At 40.6% G+C, this 17,882-nt stretch overlaps 1 protein-coding gene across 12 annotated transcripts in view; it reads left to right on the plus strand.

Annotated features, from left to right (window-relative positions):
- The window catches only part of USP6NL (USP6 N-terminal like), a 139,518-nt gene that overhangs the window by 100,048 nt on the left and 21,588 nt on the right, over window positions 1-17,882 (plus strand). For all 12 annotated transcript variants that reach the window (XM_070800729.1, XM_070800736.1, XM_070800731.1 and 9 more), the window contains 4 exons: window positions 5,451-5,531; window positions 11,129-11,236; window positions 15,130-15,239; window positions 17,370-17,418. In XM_070800729.1, the coding sequence (XP_070656830.1) occupies window positions 5,451-5,531; window positions 11,129-11,236; window positions 15,130-15,239; window positions 17,370-17,418 (348 nt within the window). The remainder of the gene's footprint in view (window positions 1-5,450; window positions 5,532-11,128; window positions 11,237-15,129; window positions 15,240-17,369; window positions 17,419-17,882) is intronic.

Below are 17,882 nucleotides of genomic sequence, written 5' to 3' on the forward strand. Positions count from 1 at the left end.
GGGGAGTAGAATTTTCTTGTGCTGGGGTCTCCTGTGTGATTTTAAAAACTGCAATGATGAGCACATCTAGTAGCCATTCCCCCTGAAAAAGTACCCCTGTTTCTTTAAAGAAATGGATGATCTAGGTCTAGGGTATAGACCCTAGAAAAAGTATAAAGTGAACCTGAATCAGTTTGTGCCAAATCGGGCATGTCTAAAGGATCCACTTGAAGAGGGAAAATCTACAACCAGGTAAGAGGCAGTCCAACCAAATTTGGGACGACTCGAGCCTCAAAAGGAATAATGATGATAATAATGGATTATAACACAGCGAATGAATAAAATAGTTCTTTACACCATCAGTTCAGTTCAGTTGCTTAGTCGTGTCTGACACTTTGTGACCCCACGGACTGCAGCACACCAGGCCTCCTTGTCCTTCACCAACTCCCAGAGTTTGCTCAAACTTGTGTCCATTGAGTCAGTGGTGCCATCCAACTATTTCATCCTCTGTTGTCCCCTTCTCCTCCTGCCTTCAATCTTTCCCATGTCAGGGTCTTTTCAGATGAGTCAGTTCTTCACATCAGTTGTCCAGAATATTGGAATTTCAGCTTCAACATCAGTCCTTGCAATGAATATTCAGGACTGATTTCCTTTAGGATGAACTGGTTGGATCTCCTTGCAGTCCAAGGGACTCTCAGGAGTCTTCTCTACCACCACAGTTCATTAGCATCAATTCTGTGGCACTCAGCTTTCTTTATAGTCCAACTCTCAAATCCACACATGACTTCTGGAAAAACCGTAGCCTTGGCTAGATTATCTTTACACCACAGTGATATTAAAAATTGGGAGGGACGCAGGAGGGAAAACATTTTAATAGAAAATATCAGATGGTAATATAGAAAGAATGAGAGGGGAAAAAACCCCACTAAAATGGTAAAAAAAAAAAATTTACCATACACACATGAAAAAGGTAAAAAACCATTTTACCACCATCAGAATCAGAATTGATTCAGGTAGAAATTACAGTGGATGAGAAGACCACTGAGTAGAGTTGTTAAGGAGCAGGATGTCCACATTGTCTTAAAGTGCACCAGCCAGATTACATATTAGTTACAAAAGGGGATGTCTCTGTTAACAGAGAAATTGGGCAAATACCACTTAACCGAGGCATCAAAAGTTACATCACAGATAATGGTACAGATCAGCACGAGCTGCCAGTGGATGCCATAAGGACACAAAATCTGTTATGTAGTATTCCTACCAAAATCTCAGGGAAACAATTAGACAAAGTCAGATAGTACAGACTATACCCTTCAAGAATCAACATCATGAAAGACAAAGGCCAGGAGACTGTTCTAGAGTAAAGGGAACTAAAGAGATGTCTTCTCTCCACCCACCTAAAGAAAAACAGCTGTACAGACACTTTTGAGACTAGTGGGGAGTTTGATATATGGATGGTTTATTATCAAATAATGAACCAATTTTAAATTTCTTGAAGGAGTGTGATAGTGGTGCTATGATTATGTAGGATAATGTGTCTTATTCTTAGGTAAATATTTGGAGTGTTCATGATGTCTGTGATTTTCTAATAGATTAGCTCCCCCCCCTCGAAAAAAAAACACCCCAATATAAATAGATTAAATCTGGCAAAATGTTAGTAATTGATGGATTTTGCTGAAGCATATATAAGTATATGGTGCATTGGGCTTCCAACTTTCTGCAGGTTTGAAATGTTTCAGTAAAAATTAGAGAAAGTAAGATGTCTGTGTATAAAGTCAACAGAGTTATTTAATAGCAGTTTTGTATAGATTGCTAGCAGAGGCATGAAAATACATTGTGTGTTGGGAATGACGACCAGGTCATCAAAATAGCAGGAAACTAGAAGGTGAGTTTGTGTCATCCTGTGTTAGAGCCATCTGTGTAGACATTTGAACTTTATTTGTAGATAATGGGTAGTCGTTGAAGGATTTTTTAAACTGGGACTCACATAAAAGGTCACAGCAGTGTGGAGGCTGGCTTGAGGCCACTCAGGGCTGCCTGTGAGTTCTTACCCTTGTCTAGGGATAAGCATTGCCCCACTCCCACCCCCCAGAACAGGCAGAGGACGTGATGGAAGCCGGAGACATGGGCGGGGCCAGCAAAGTGCAGTTTGGGTCTAGAAGGAAGATAAATGGAAGACTGAAAAGCTAAGCTTTTAGGCTGATCCAGTGGCTGGTGGTGCTGTTCATTCACAGCAGGGAAGGGAAGGGCAGCAGCACCGTGTTTAGGGAAGTCCTTTTGGATGTGTGTGTCCTTTTTTAGCTTCCCTGGTGGCTCAGCAGTTAAAGAGTCTGCCTGGAATGAGGGAGACGTGGGTTTGATCCCTGGGTTGGAAAGATCCCCTGGAGAAGGAAATGGCACCCCACTTCAGTACTCTTGCCTGGAGAATCCCATGGGTGGAGGTGCCTGGTAGGCTACAGTCCATGGGGTCGCCAAGACTTGGACACGACTGAGTGACTTCACTTTCACTTTCGCTTTGGCTGTGTGGAGTTTGACCTGTCTGCTGAACCTCAAGGTGCGGTTCTACCTTGCTGCTCTTGTTCTAGCATCTTGGTGTCAGTGAGTCCACGGCAAGCCTGTTTTTCTAGAGCATTTAAGTTCATACTTATCACACGTGTTATGGAGTTGATAAGCTGTAGCATCTTTGCTGATAAAGTATATTTTATCCGCTTATTACAGATTCATGAGTGCATTCAAATCTGGTATAGTTGATCTGACAGTGTTACAGAGTTAACACTTAAGCCCGATGGAATACCAATGTATAATTTTATACTGGTGTATAATTTTAAAATTTTACAGCCTGGGAGCTTTACCCAAAATTTTTCCTTTTTTGCTGTAGGGGAAAGAAAAGCATACTTAATAGTTCTTAAAATTGTGCATGTGTGTTTTATGCTTGCATGTAAGAGTGTGAAGCATTTAAAATAATCTCTGTATATATGATGAGCATTAGAATACAAAAATGTGCCTTTTTAAAAAAAGGATAGCTGTTCCTTAAAGTGAGTTATTGACAATTTAATAGTCATAAAAAGGAAAGATAGCAGGAGACCTGCTAGATCTCAGCAGGGTTTTTCCTGGCAAAGTATATGTTATTATGCTCTTGGGTTGGCTTGAATTATTTGCTGCTTTCTTGTTGGTGGAGAAAGGGATTGAGCTTTGAGGAAGTCAGGGGAGGAAGTGCAGAACAGTAAAGTGACTGAATGGCTCCTTAGATCCATCTTAATTTTTCACAGCTTGGCCTTCTCTGAAGTCAAGTTCAGCAGAAACATTAATTAGATTTCAATGCCCTGCTGAGGTTTAAAATTAAACATATTTCTGGAACCATCTGTAGCATTTTATCACTAATAATATAATGAAGAATATGCTTAATCTTTTGAAAAATGAGAATCATAACAGAGTATCTTTTGCTCACAAGTGATCATCTTTGGTTATGAAAAAGCCATCAAAATTTTTAGAAGAGTAAAGAAGTAATTAAAAAGTTTTAAGGATATAATCCCCCCACCCCCAAAAAAAATTGCGTCAAAGTATTCTGAGTGGTGAGAATCTTTTCCATATTGAGGATTTTCTTTGGGATTTTACGGTTCTCTTGCATCTAAAAATATCGATGGTGGGCCTGTGCCATCTGCCTATTTGGGGCTGGATTCGCCCAAGAGCTGAGATTCCCCCAAGGAGAGCCAGGACTGGGTGGAGGTAAGGGCCTAGCACGTGACGGCCCAGCACGCAGGTCCTGGGGCCAGACAGCCTGGCTTTGAGCTGACCAGAGGGGAACGTGGAGAAGTCCGTTGGCTCCTTTGGGCCTCTGTCTCCTTATTTGTGAAGTGAGGAGAATTATGCCTACCTCATAGGGGTGTAGCGAGCATACGTTTTTGAGCATAAAATGTCCCTTCAGAACTGTTCTTTCCCGTGTGGTCTTCTGTTTCCTTCACTCTTTAGATGCACTTAAAACACTTACAGAGGCCTTCGGGGAAGAACATGCTGCCGCTGAGGAGAATTAACAGAACAGCAGCAGCTCGCTCGCTCTTAGGAATTCTGTTGTTTTGTTCTCACAAAAGCGTGATCACTAGGTGTGGACCCTGCGGCTCTTTCCCAGGCAGTCAGAGGCCACAGGCACCTTGGCCTTCGTGCAGGGAGGTGCCGCTGGGGGAAGGAGATCAGGTGCGCAGCAGCGGAGGTGGGGGGTGGCCCTGGAGAGAGACTCGCTTCCCCGCTCGGCCCACCCACATGTGCTTTCTGAGTGTAGGCTGGGCCTGCAAAGGGAAGGAATGGAGGGCTGTACACCCAGGTCTTTTTTTCTGAATGTACCAGTCAGGTAAGTCACTCTACCACCATGAGAGTTAATAAGAGATTGGAGGGCAGGCTGGAGGACTTAGGAAAAAAATCCCTTCTCCTGGAAACCAGAGTGAGGGAGAAGCTTTTTCTCTTCCATCTCCCCTCTTCCCTTAACCCTCTCCACCCCATTCCCAGCTTTGCCCAGAATCTTAGTTTAGTGACAGTGGAGACGACTGACCGTGTGTTCAGCCTCAGCTCTGGAAGCATCCTTTTTTAGCCCCTGTGGTGCTGCATTGTCTGAGAAGTATATCTGCCCGCGCTTCTCGGAATTTTGCACTGGATAAAAACCCGAACAGTCTTCCAGCTCTGCACTCAGGGTGCCTTCTCTGCCGTCCTGGGTGGGTGGCATTGCTCCTTCCATAGGATTTGAGTCGCGCTCTCTGCCTCTAGGCCCAGCACTGCATGTTCCGTGTCAGGGGCCCTTGAGCAGATGGTGAACTTTCCCAAGGGCAGCAACAGTTACTTACTTTGTACAGTTTTCACTAGCATAATGCTAGTTATGTAATGATCTCCCAATAATATCCAGTTCTCCTTTATAAAAACCACCTTTGTCATGGAAGGAATTAAAATGCCACAATTCAGTAAAATGTTAAAGAAGAGAATGGAATTTTGAAGTTGTGTTTTTTGTTGCTTCATAAAGATATTTCAAAATATTTTAAAATTTCCTTTTGGCCTAACTTTGTAAAATACCAAGTGCTTAGTCGCTCAGTCATGTCCGATTCTTTGCGACCCCATGGACTGTAGCCCACCAGGCTCCTCTATCCATGGGGATTCTCCAGGCAAGAATACTGGAGTGGGTTGCCCTGCCCTTCTCCAGGGAAAATACCCAGAGTTAGATTAATTTGAAATGTTAGAAAATCTGAGTGACTCCTCTCTCTTTACCTGTCTCTCCTGTGTATTTTAACTTAAGCAAGAGCATACTCTTGATACAGCAGTAATCAAGTGTCCAACTATTTTTTAAAAAGTTAAGATATTTGCTGTCCAATGTTGCATAACTTTTTTGTAGTTCTTTTTTCAGCAGCATTTTCCTTGACATTTTTTGGTAATTTGTTAAGTAAAAGAAGTCTGAAACAAACAATAACAATAACTTTCAATTTTATTTTTAGCAAAAGCACCTGGAAATTGAAAGAACTACTAAATGGTTGAAAATGCTAAAAGGATGGGAAAAATACAAGAACACTGAAAAGGTAATTAAAATATTACTTCCTTATGAAGTGGATTTTCCCAGTAAAATTTCCTCTCTCATGATAAGAATATAACATGCATATTCTTAAAAAATTTTTTTTAATTTTAATTTGAGTGAGTGAAGTGAAAGTCGCTCAGTCGTGTCCGACTCTTTGCAACCACATGGACTATACAATCAATGGAATTCTCCAGGCCAGAATACTGGAGTGGGTAGCCTTTCCCTTCCCCATGGGATCTTCTCAATCCAGGGATCAAAGCCAGGTCTCCTGCATTGCAGGCAAATTCTTTACCAGCTGAACCACAGGGAAGCCCAAGAATACCAGAGTGGGTATCCTATCCATTCGCCAGCGGATCTTCCCAAACCAGGAATTGAACCGGGGTCTCCTGCATTGTAAGCAGATTTTTTGCCAGCTGAGTTATCAGGGAAGCTTCTGAGTGGAATGCATTAAATTAGGAGTCTCTGTGCTGTCACAGAATGCCCAGTTTAGACTGGTTGCAGGAATTGAGAGGACGCGGTGGACAGCGCAGAGGTCGGCAGGCTTTCAGGGGTGACGGAATTCGGCTGCTTAGTTACATTGCTGCTGGTGATTTTGTGTCTTTCCATCTCCCTCCTCTGCCTGCTGTGGTGCCAGCTTCCCGCTGACTGTGGCTTCCCTTTGGGGTCAGGATTAATGCAGTCACTCCAGGCTTGGTATCCATCTGTCTTCCTGCTCAGAAGGAGAGAAGTTTTGTTTTGAAAAGTGTTCGTGAACAGTAGCTCGTCCTTGTCCTAAAGCATCTAGCAGATCTCCCTCCTAAATCTTTTTGCCCGGGATTGAGTTTGGGCTGTTTAAATCAGTTTTTTTTTTTTTTTAATGCATACATCTATTAATATTCCTACTAATCTCATCAGAGAAGTCTTTAAACATTGTTCAGTTGTGAAGTTCCTAGTAGTTGAAGTTTTCCAAAATTCTAACTTTTGCTTGAAAGGGCAAAAGTTACCAGTGGCAACAATGCTATCAGGTGTTTTCCTTAAGGGCTTCCCAGGTGGTTCCTTGGTAAAGAACCTGCCTGCCAGTGCCAGGGACTTGAGTTTGTTCCCTGGATTGGGAAAATCCCTTGGAGAAGGAAATGGTAACCCACTCCAATATTCTTGCTTGGGAAATCCCTTGGAAAGAGGAGCCTGGTGGGCTACAGTCCACGGGGTCACAAACAAGTTGGACATGCCTTAGAGGCTAAACAACGACAACAAATTTTCCTTAGAGTAACAGGCTTATTTCATTTATTTATTTATTTATATTTTTTACTTCATTGATTTTTGAGCATCTGTCTGCTAAACAAGTCTCAACAACCACAGTTTGTTAGTCATTCATTTTTTTCAGATTAGTGTCCTTGACAAAAGCAGTTGGTTCAGATCGCAGTTCAGTTTCATAAATGCTCTTACTTGAGGCTGGCACTGTGCTCTGTGTGTGCTACCGCATGACCCAGAGTATTAATAAGATGTGTCTTCAGGATTGAGATGGAGTGAAATTAATAGTTTCCACTGCTTCATTAAGGGCATTGCTAAGTGCAGTGACCTCTGTTTTAAACTGTGATCAAAGAACAGTGACTGCCGCACGGTGCTTCTCCTGCCTTCGTTTGTGCCGAGGTGCCAGGAGCTTCAGCTTTTATGGGGAGCCATGAACTAAGGTTTTTCTGCTCCCAGTGCCAAAGTCAGCGCAGGGAAAGAGGCCAGTAATGTTTTAGTATCATTAAGAAAATAGTTTGCATGGCCCATGCCTTGAGAACTGCTGACAACTAAGCCTCTGTTTCCTCATCTTTGAAATGGAGATAATAATACCCATTTCAAAGAGATGATGATTTCATGATTTTATCGATGTAAGCCATTAGGCATTGCACCTCACATGTAGTAAGCATTCACTAGCAGTTTTTTGAAGGGAAGTTAGACAGTTAAAAAGTTTTTTAATAGAAAAAAGAAACCTTCCACAATCCTACAACAAAACACTGAGTAACTGTTATGATTTTTGTCTGTTTCCTCACACTTTTTTTCTATGCAGTATATATACATTTTCCTATTTACATAGATATAAATTGTTGTGTGTCAGCCTTTGCCAACAAGAATTCCAGGGAGCATCAGTTCCCTGGTTCTAAGGGGTATTTTTACATGGAAACAGTGTTGCCTACTGATTAAACAATAGACTATCCCAGGTTCAAACCCAGCTCTGCCACGTTGTTAGCCGTGTGACTTGGGGGAAGGTGTTTAAGCTTTTTTCTGCCTTAGTTTGCTTGTCTGTAAAATGAGGGTAATCACAATACCTCCTTCACCGAGTTGTTTTGAGGATTAAATAAGATAATTCATGCAAAGCGCAAACAATAGTGCCTGACACTTAATATGCGGTCAGTAAGTGTTGCTTATTATTACATGAGAGAGAGGCTCTTCGGTTAAGTCACTTTGGGAAAATTAAAACTGAACAGAGGTAAGCAGATTTCTTTACTACAGGATTCCTCAGCATCTTTAATATGTGGTAGAAATTTTCAAAAGGGACATTAAATTCTGTGACATTTATTCAGCCTTGAAAATCTTTTTGTCATGGGGTATCTCCCAGGAATAACATCACTTTTCTTCTGGAGCATCCTAAATATCCCCATTTAAATTCCATTAGACTGTTACTATTTTATTTTCATCAGGAGTAAGTTCATTTCTGGGTTACTAATTTTATTTTATGTTTCAAGAAGAATCCGTTCAGAGTAGAATATTGGTCATGATCTCTGTGTTCTGGTTTAACACTCTGCTGCTCAGACTGACCTAAAGCTGACAACTCTTTCACCTAATGTGTTTGTGGAAAGATCTTTCAAGTGCTAATTACAGAATCTATCATGATGCATTGTACCTACGCTTTAATCTCAGCTTCAGTCCAATAAAATACTTGTAGAATTACATGACTTTATGTCCTTCTCTAGTATACATATGTCTGTGGTAGTATGTAAGCCTTTGTTAAAATGAGCATTCTACTAGGCTGTTACCCTGACAGCAACTCTGCTAATGTACTTCTCAGTGAGAGAGATTTTAATGGAGCTTTCTTTCATGTATCATTTTAAAGCACTTTCCCACAACTATAATGAATACTAGAATTATTTGATGATATATATGGTCCAATCTGGTATGAGGCAGAATGCACCTTCTAAAAGAATTGCTGCTCTCGGTTTATACCCAGTTTTAAATTACATTGAAGTTAAAAAATAGTGTATATTTTCCTTCTCTTCCAAAGGAAAGTATATGTTTTCTCTCAACAGAATCCTTACTTATGTGGTAGTAGTACAAAGAAATATCTACAAATATCTTGAAATAAAAATATATAGGTCTGATAGAGAATATTTGTATTTTTAGAATATAAGCTTTAATGAAAAAATTGCCATTAAGGTTGCCTGTGTTTTCACATTGACTACCCGCTATGTGCAGTCACACTGCGTTTAATATAATCTATTAAATGAAGGGATGAAGTTATCTCTGCTGGCAGAGACATTTAACTAGTCGTGATATTATTGTGTCTGAGCTCTGTCATAACAGTGTTCCTACAATGGATATATATATGTGTGTGTGTATATATATATATGGTGGTGGTTTTTTTGGTCAAATAACTGAATGGACCTTTGTTGGTCAGGTAACTGACAGACTTGAATTAGCCAACATTTGATTCAACTGATGGGAAAATGGAGACACGATGTATAGAATTAAATTTCTCAAGGCTGTTTTTAACGATAAGCAAGAGATGGTATGTCCAGATGCCGGGGCTTGCTTATTGTCTGTTTGCTTAGAAGTCCCTTTTGTCAGTTAAAGGCCAGAAGGAAATAGAATGTTGTTAAGAAGCATGGGGCCTCAGGGATGATTTAAAACTCTCAGATCCAGACTCAGGAGACTTGTGCCTATTTGGAGTCAGTAATTTATATATAATTGTTGAATACAGAATTGAACAAAAGCAGTAAATAATGTCTAAAATCCTTGTGAGTGATGCAGTGTAAGAAACGCACGTGGTTCTCATTTTACTCATGGAAGGACATCTGTCTAATGGACGTGCACTTGTGTCCACCAGAGTCGATCTGGTTACTTGCCATCGTTGCTCACAGTTTAACACCTTTACTCTGGAAATTCAGGAGAGAATTTGAAGTTGCTTTTAGTGGATTATATTCCTTTAAAAAGTTAAGTTTATTGTAAATTTGAAATGAACATAGGTGATAAACTTTCTTTGGAAAATAAATCTTAAAGTCACTTAAAAAAACCCACACACTCAGTTTGCAGTTAATGGTGTTAAGCGTTCAGCACATGGGAAATGCTGAAGCAGAGTGGAATTTACACACAGCCTTTCTGTACATATTCTTCAGTTACATCTGCTGCCTGAGTTAACTCTTTGGTGTTTCTAGTCGCTGTCTGCTGAAATTTCAAATTTGAGACCGTACTGTGTTTATACCAAAGGAACAAAACTGAAATTATGTATGTGATTATCTAATTGAGTCAACATCACAGTAAGCACTGTTTCACAGGAAAAGTCATTCTACAGTGTTAATTATTTAAGTTCACAGTTTCTTAAAGCTACATCATGATTTAGTAAAGGCTTCATTTTAAAAAATCTAAGTAGTATAATTTCAGAAGTTGAAGCTCTGCTTATTAGTTCATAGCTCATCAGCATTTTGGTTATTAGTTCTAATGTCTTATTTTCTTACATGCTATTGAAATAATATTATTTTGTTCATAATGGTAACTATGTACTTATTTTTACCTTGTTCCTGAAGTTTCTGCCATAATTTGTTTCATCACTTCCTTTTAAGTTTTAAAGTTTCTTTATGTACAACTTTGTAATGAGCATAATAAGTATATGTTATTTTGAATATGTGCTTAGCTTTAAGGAAAAAGGCGAATCACAAGAAGTTGGAGAGGTATGCTGAGTCTTAAGATTCTTAGAGTGAGAGCAGTGTCAAGTACCCAAAGAGTTAATGATACTGATGATTTATACATAATATATTCAGAAGTGGTGCTCCTTCTTGATGGAAATTTATCACTATTTTTGTCTGGTCAGATAGGATCAGCGTCATTAGGAAAAGAACAAAAGTTTTCCTGAAGGAACTCTCCAGAGTTGAGAAGAGAGGGAAAGAGGAAGTGTGTGTGTGTTGGGACAGGGAGGGGGGAGATGCATAAAGACTGGGGGCCACAATGAGTTGTGAGATAGAACGTTCTGGAGAGACTCCATAAAGACACTGACACAAGAGAACTGTTTTGTTATTCTGAACCTTTTAGATGTACGAGGGAAAAGAAGGGACGTGTGTAACTAGTTAGGCACATCAGCGGGGAACGTGTCAGATGTTCACAGCTTTAGAAAGGGCGCTGACTGTGCTCTCGAGTGTCTGAAGGCGCACCTTTGCAGTGAGTGAAAATGCTAATGTATGGACATACTTGACATCTTCTTACTTGTTTGTTCTGTCCTTTCTGTGTATATGTCCCTGTTCAGATCTAAAGAGGAGACGTGAGAGGATCCAAGAGTGTTAAATTTTATCAGTTACCAGGAATCCTTTGAAAAGAATAACGAAAGTGATTTAAGTGATTTCAATTTGTATTTCTTTCCATAAGTTTCATAGGAGAATTTACAAAGGAATCCCACTCCAGCTCAGAGGTGAAGTCTGGGCACTGCTCCTGGAGATCCCAAAAATGAAGGAAGAGACCAGAGACCTGTACAGTGTGAGTACTGAGGGCCAGCCTGGCGTTTTGAAACCATCAGTCACAGTTGGGGCATATTCGTAAGGAAAATTAACACCTGGTTGCAGCTATTCATTTGCAATGCAGTATTAGTAATAGGTTTACAGTGTCACTTTTAGAGGTTTTAGGAAAATAATAGCAGAATTCAGTTTATCCAGCAGCTGCGTGTGTATGACTGACTGTTTTCTTCTTTCCCCCAAGATTGTTATGGCATTTCTAGGTTTTATTATTCATTAATAAAAGTGACCGGCAAGACTTGTAAATTGGCCAGTGCATTAAATTTACCTCCTTGTCATCTCAGCTATAGCCTTTCTAAACCTAAATTTTATATTAACCTTTGGAAGGAATAAGAAATGTATATCTAAAAATAAATGTTCCTCTGAAAGTATATATAAATAGAATAAGTTAAAATAACTGAAATGAAGAAAACGTATAATTTAAACCCAGTATTAATTAGAAAAGAAACTTTAGAACACTCTTTTGATACCTTCCTGTTTATGTATAAGTAAAATTTCATCAAAAAGAAGGTACCCACGGTGCATGGGTTTATTTCTGGGCTTTCTTTCTTGTTCCATTGGTCTGTATTTCTGTTTTTGTGCCACTACCATACTGTCTTGATGACACTAGCTTTCTGGTATAATCTGAAGTCGGGAAGGTTGATTTCTCCAGCTCCATTCTTCTTTCTCAAGACTGCTTTGGCTATTTGATGTCTTTTGCGTTTCCATATGAATTGTGAATTTTTTTGTTCTAGTTCTGTGAAAAATACCATTGGTAATTTGATAGGGATCACATTAAATCTGTAGATTGCATTTGGTAGTATAGTCATTTTCACAATATTGATTCTTCCTACCCAGGAACATGGAATATCTCTCCATCTGTTTATGTCGTTTCTGATTTCTTTCATTAGTGTCTTATAATTTTCTGTGTACAGTTCTTTTGTCTCCTTAGGCAAGTTTATTCCTAGATATTTAATTCTTTTTGTTGCAGTGGTGAATGGGATTGATTCATTAATTTCTGTTTCTGATTTTTCATTGTTAGTATATAGATGTGCAAATGATTTCTGTATATTGATTTTGATTCCTGCAACTTTGCTAAATTCACTGATTAGCTCTAGTAATTTTCTGATACTGTCTTTAGGGTTTTCTATGTACAGTATCATGTCATCTGCAAACAGTGAGAGCTTTACTTCTTTTCTGATCTGGATTCCTTTTCTTTCTTTTTCTTCTCTGATTGCTGTAGCTAGGACATCCAGAACGATGTTGAATAATAGTGGCAAAAGGGGATATATGTGTACCTATGGCTAATTCATGTTGAGGTTGACAGAAAACAGCAAAATTCTGTAAAGCAGTTATCCTTCAATAAAATATAAATAAATTAAAAGAATTTTTTTCATCAAGATGTAAGGTTATAAATATTGGTTAATTTAAGCAGTTATTTTTTTTTTAAAGCAGTTACTTTTTTTTTTAAAGTAAGACTTTTTAAATTAATTGTTTGGACCCTCCACAGATTATGAATTTATGTCTTGGGATTTTAGAGTTTAAAATTATTTTAAATGGTTGATTAGATATTGATTTGGCCGGAAAGTTTGTTTGGGTTTTTCTGTAAGAGGTTATGGAAATTTAATGAGAAAAAAACTACTTTTCCTTCATCTACTAAGATTTTTCTCAAACAGTGATAATGGTGGTGGCTCCTGAGCCAGTGCTCTTACCTACTGTTTCTCCCGTTCTTTTAACTGTATCTCATTGTTATCTGTCTCTCTGGGGTCTTGTGATCTGTGTCACAGATGGCAGGGGTCTGGCCACAGTGGTGGCCTGAAGACCTCACCTGCAGCCTTAGCAAGGCTGAAGAGTGTTGTCGGCCAGACCCACAACGAGGTGGCTAGCTTTTCATCCAGGTGCTTTCCACTGTGCTTCTGCCCTCAGGTTTATAGGCTCATGGATCCTATTTCTGTTAAGTAAGTGTTTATCCTTTATTATTGTGACATTCGTGGACTTAGTCTCAGAGATTACCTGAGAAGTTGCTTACCTCCTTTTGTTAGATAAATATGCTTAATTTCCTGTATTCTGCCCTTAGCTTGTCACCGTTCTAGGACATAAATAGTCTTTCTGTTCTGTTACTTTTTTACCTACTTAACTGGGCTTTTCTCCTGCCATGAGGTCTTTTTTGTGTTAAGTTTTCTTGTCCTCTAGAATAATTCATATTATAGATATGTTTGGGTGTTTTTCTCCCTTTCAACTAAATTGTATTTTAAAGCATATTTTATCATGTCTGGTCAAGCATTTCCTTTCTGGGGAAGGGGGGGATGAGAAACAGAGGGCTGGAGAGGGCACAGACACGAGGAGGAAAATGCAGGGGAGTGGATGCCCTGAACTTGGGGCAGACCAGCCTTTCCCTTCACTCAACTCCCAGAACATCAGCAGTTGGGCACTTGTCCTCCTGAGCGGGGATCAGAAGAGTGTTTCTCTAGGAATCTGACCAGCCCAAGAAAATAACCCCCAAACTCCTGACTGCAGGGGAGGCCCAGTGAAAGCAGCTGGACCACTCTGCAGCGAAGACAGTTGTGAAGCCCGTCTGCACACACAACTTTCCATCAGCTTTCTTGTGTCTTCTTTCAAATACAAGCAAACAGTGAGGAGAGGAGCTAGGAGCTAGCATGGAAAATAGGGAACAAGTGGAAAAAGCAACTTATGGGAAACAGACCATAGAGCAAGAAAAAAACAGAAGAGCTATTGCTGATGTCTTCAGAGGGATAAAAAGAGATATTGCATCCATAAAACAAGTATAGGATGCTATAAAAGGAACATTCGAGAACAACAGAGCCTATGAATATAAAAGATGATAATAGAAATGAAAAATTCTAGAGGAGGGTTTGAAAATGACAAGTGAAGAAGTTTCCCAGAAAATAGATTGTGAAGTCAAAACTCAGTGAGTTTTTAAGATTGAAAAGATCCATCAAATGCCCAAACCTGTGGCTAAAAAGATCCAAACCAAACACAGAAATTGCAAATTTCAGAACTCAGAGATAGAAGCTCCTTTCTTATAAAGAAGAAGGAATTAGAATGGCAACACTGGAAGCCAGAAGACAGTGAAGGTGGTGCCTTTTGAGTAAAAATATTTTCTAACTTAGAATTCTAAAATAGTCAAATAGCTAAGAAAGAAGGTAGACTTAACAGATGTTCAGAGTATCAAAAAAATTGATCTTCCACACGTCTTTTCACAAAAACTACTGGAGGCCGAGCTCCTCAGAACAAGGAAATAAACCAAGAAAGATGTGAGATGCAGGAGCCAGGAAACCTAAGCAAAGCAAGGCCTAGCAGATGTTTGTGAAGGGGAGCCCCTGAGAAGCCCCACTGAGTAGCTGGTCCAAAGGCCCGAGGAGCCGAGTCTGTGGGGAGTTGAAAACAGGAGGTGCCTGTTCTGCTAGAAGAGCCAGGAGAGGCTGACAGCAGCCTAAAGTGAGCCTGGATCGAATCAGCAACACTTTACAGAAAACGAAGCCAATCGAGAAACGAGAAGCCGGGCAGTGATAAGCCCCAAGGAAAACTAGAACATTATGTTGGAAAGAAGAAAGGAATCATCGTGAACTGCCTGGCTTGCCTGGGAAGAGTCTTAGCAATGCAAACTCCAAACATTTTCCATCCAAGTGAAAATCTAGCTGTCCTGAGAGGACGGGAGGGAAGGAGGCAGCAGGGTGGTGGTGTGTGGACAGAGGGGAGCCTGCACTGTGCTCCTTGTTGTGTTGTTATTTTTGAACCATGGAAATGGCTTTCCTTAATCAAAAAAGTTTTTTAATGACAATTACTTTACTGTTTGTCATAGACTTTTTGACATTTGATTTCCATTAAAATGGCTTTCTTCTCTTTTTTCCTCTTCAGAAATTAAAACACAGAGCACGGGGTTGTTCGCCTGATATCAGACAGATAGACCTTGATGTCAACCGCACATTTAGGGACCATATCATGTTTAGAGACAGATACGGTGTGAAGTAAGTAAAGTTTAATATTATAAACTATGACTAGCATTTACAAATAGTCTTCATCAGCTTGAAATGTGCGTGTTTGGACTGTCCTGTATAGGTGATGATTTGGCTTCCACCTCTGAGGGTTTACATTTTGGCAGATCCTTTGGTCCATATTATGTAAGCTTTAGGATATCAGTTAGCTTAAATTTTTAATCTTTGACATATCCGTGCTATTCTGTTTGCTATAAAATCATTTTATGATCTATAAATTCTTAAATATATGGTAGATACTCTTATTAAAAATCTCAGAAATGAGATTTTGTTACTTTTTGAGAACCGTGTCAGTAATAAATGCATTCTTAGACCCTTGATTCAATGCACAGGTGAAACTAAAAAAATGGGAAATGGGTGAATAAAATGACAGTGACTGTTTAGGAATGCAATGTGTAGTTTTGCTGTCCTCTGCATCAGTTAAGGTTCAGCCAGAGAAACAGAAACCAGTAAGAGATGTAAACTGCAGGATTTGCTGTGCGGAACTGGCTTACAGCATGCCGGAACTGACTAGCAAGTTCAGGGTCCGTAGTGCAGGTGTCAGGAAGGGCCTTGGGCGCTCTTACGACCTTTTGACCGATTGCACCAGGGCTTCCCAGATTATGGAGGGTAATCTCCCTGACTTCAAGTCAACTGATTATGTGTTTTGGTTACATTTACAAAAGACCTGTTTCACAGCCACACCTCCATTAGAGTTTGAATATCTGGGGATTGCAGCCCAGCCAAGTGTACATAAGAAGCTCAGTATCACAGACCACACTCATCAACTTAATTTTTGAATAACGACAATAAAGTTGTACTTCCTTATAATATTCGGTATTTCCACAACTATTCTGCTTACAACTCAAAATATGCCAACCCCCTCCCGACAGAATGATGCTGAGTCCTTGGGGATATGTACTCCTTTTGCTTTGATACGTATAACCTAAATGCTGTGATATAAAGTCAGCTATTATTAAACATCTTATGGTAGATGGGGACATAAGGGAAAAGAGAAGGAGCAAAGCACATTAAAAATATATATGTATATCCACAGACATTGATACCAAAATAAGGAAAACATACTCTTAACAGATGCAGTCGTCATCTCCGTGACTGGGCATGTGGTCCCTGCTGGTCATAACTTACTTACCTTCCACTTCCCATCCCATGTACCCTTTGCCCTCAACAGGCACCTTGGCTGCTGGGGGCCCTAAACCTTTATTCTTGGAGAGTCTACCATTAGCAGTCCTGCCTGAATTTGATTGTGGCGGTGTTCCGTGGACTTGAATCACTGGGTTCGGTTATACTCAAAGGCACCTTCAGTTATTCTCTGTCCCAGACGTGCTCTTGCTTATGTCCACCGTGTCCTAGCAGCTCACCTTTCCCCTTAACGACCAGGATCAGTCACCAGCCGGCACACTCGCCGCCTCCTTTGCCCGCTGATTGAGAGGCATGCGGAGCCCATAGTGGTAGGGGTGGCCAACCTGGCTCCCAGTTCGGTGGAAGTGTTTGTCTCCTAGTGGGGACACTCCTCTCTTTGGAGCCAGGACCTCTAGAGCAGCAGAGCCTAAGGTTGATGGAGCAGAAAGCAAACATGTTGTTAGTGGACAAGAGGCAACGGTGGGTGGAGCCACTCCTGTTCCCACGCTTGGATCCTGGGCCCTGAATCCTGGCCAGGGGAGAGGTGATGCCAGTCCTGGAAGTCGATTTCCAGCGGACACCGCCCCCTAGGGGACGTGCCCCCACCCTGCAAGGTGCTGCGGGATGCTGGCCCTGTGAATGAGGCTTCAGCAGGCTGGTCCACAGCTCCGTCCAGCCGGCCCCTTCTGTGGCGATGATTCTATAGTGAGAACTGAAAGAGGACACCAAATTGAAGACATGGTGATGTGCTTTGTGCTTTTTGTTATAAATCCTTTCTGTCAAAATGAGTGTTATCTAGCCTCAAGTTTGGGCTGTGTATTGTTTAAATTTGAGCTTGGGGTCATTTCTTTATAATAATAGTAGCTTTATCTGGATTATCTATTTATCATCAGTCAAACTGTGTGGTTTTTTTTTTTTTAAGTTCCTAATTTTAAAAGTGAAAAAACTAAATTGTGTTCCATGTAAATTTCTTTCCTCTAGGCAACAATCCCTGTTCCACGTTCTTGCTGCATATTCTATTTATAATACGGTAAGTCAGCGCCTGCCTGCCTGCCTGCCTCTTTGAGCTGTGTTCTGAGCACCTGGAGGAAATCTTTGGGCCTCCTTCCTGAAAAAACCCCCTTGGCCTGTGTTGCTTCATCTCAGGACTGGACGGTCTGTGTGGACCTTCCCAAGGCTCCCTCATCTGCCCCAGGGTATCAGAGCAGAGTTGCTTGGAAAGTGGGAAGAACCACAGTAGGACAGCAAAGCTCACTTTTCCCCCCTTACTACAGATTGCTTTGTTTTGTGGTGGTGTTTTTCTTGTTTTTATTTTAAGCACTTAGGACTGGGAATTGGCAGGGCAAGAGGGGCAGGAAGTAGTGGCTAGATTAATTCTGTTTGACTCTTGGTGACTCTTCGTTCCCCTGGGAGGTTGCCTTTCAGAATCACATTTCGTTTATTTGGTGAGGTCCGGATAGCAGAACGTAGGTACCTACTTGCTGTCTCCTGGAG

The sequence above is a fragment of the Bos indicus genome, chromosome 13, assembly GCF_029378745.1.
Source record: "Bos indicus isolate NIAB-ARS_2022 breed Sahiwal x Tharparkar chromosome 13, NIAB-ARS_B.indTharparkar_mat_pri_1.0, whole genome shotgun sequence".
In the NCBI taxonomy this organism is placed as follows: Eukaryota; Metazoa; Chordata; class Mammalia; order Artiodactyla; family Bovidae; genus Bos; species Bos indicus.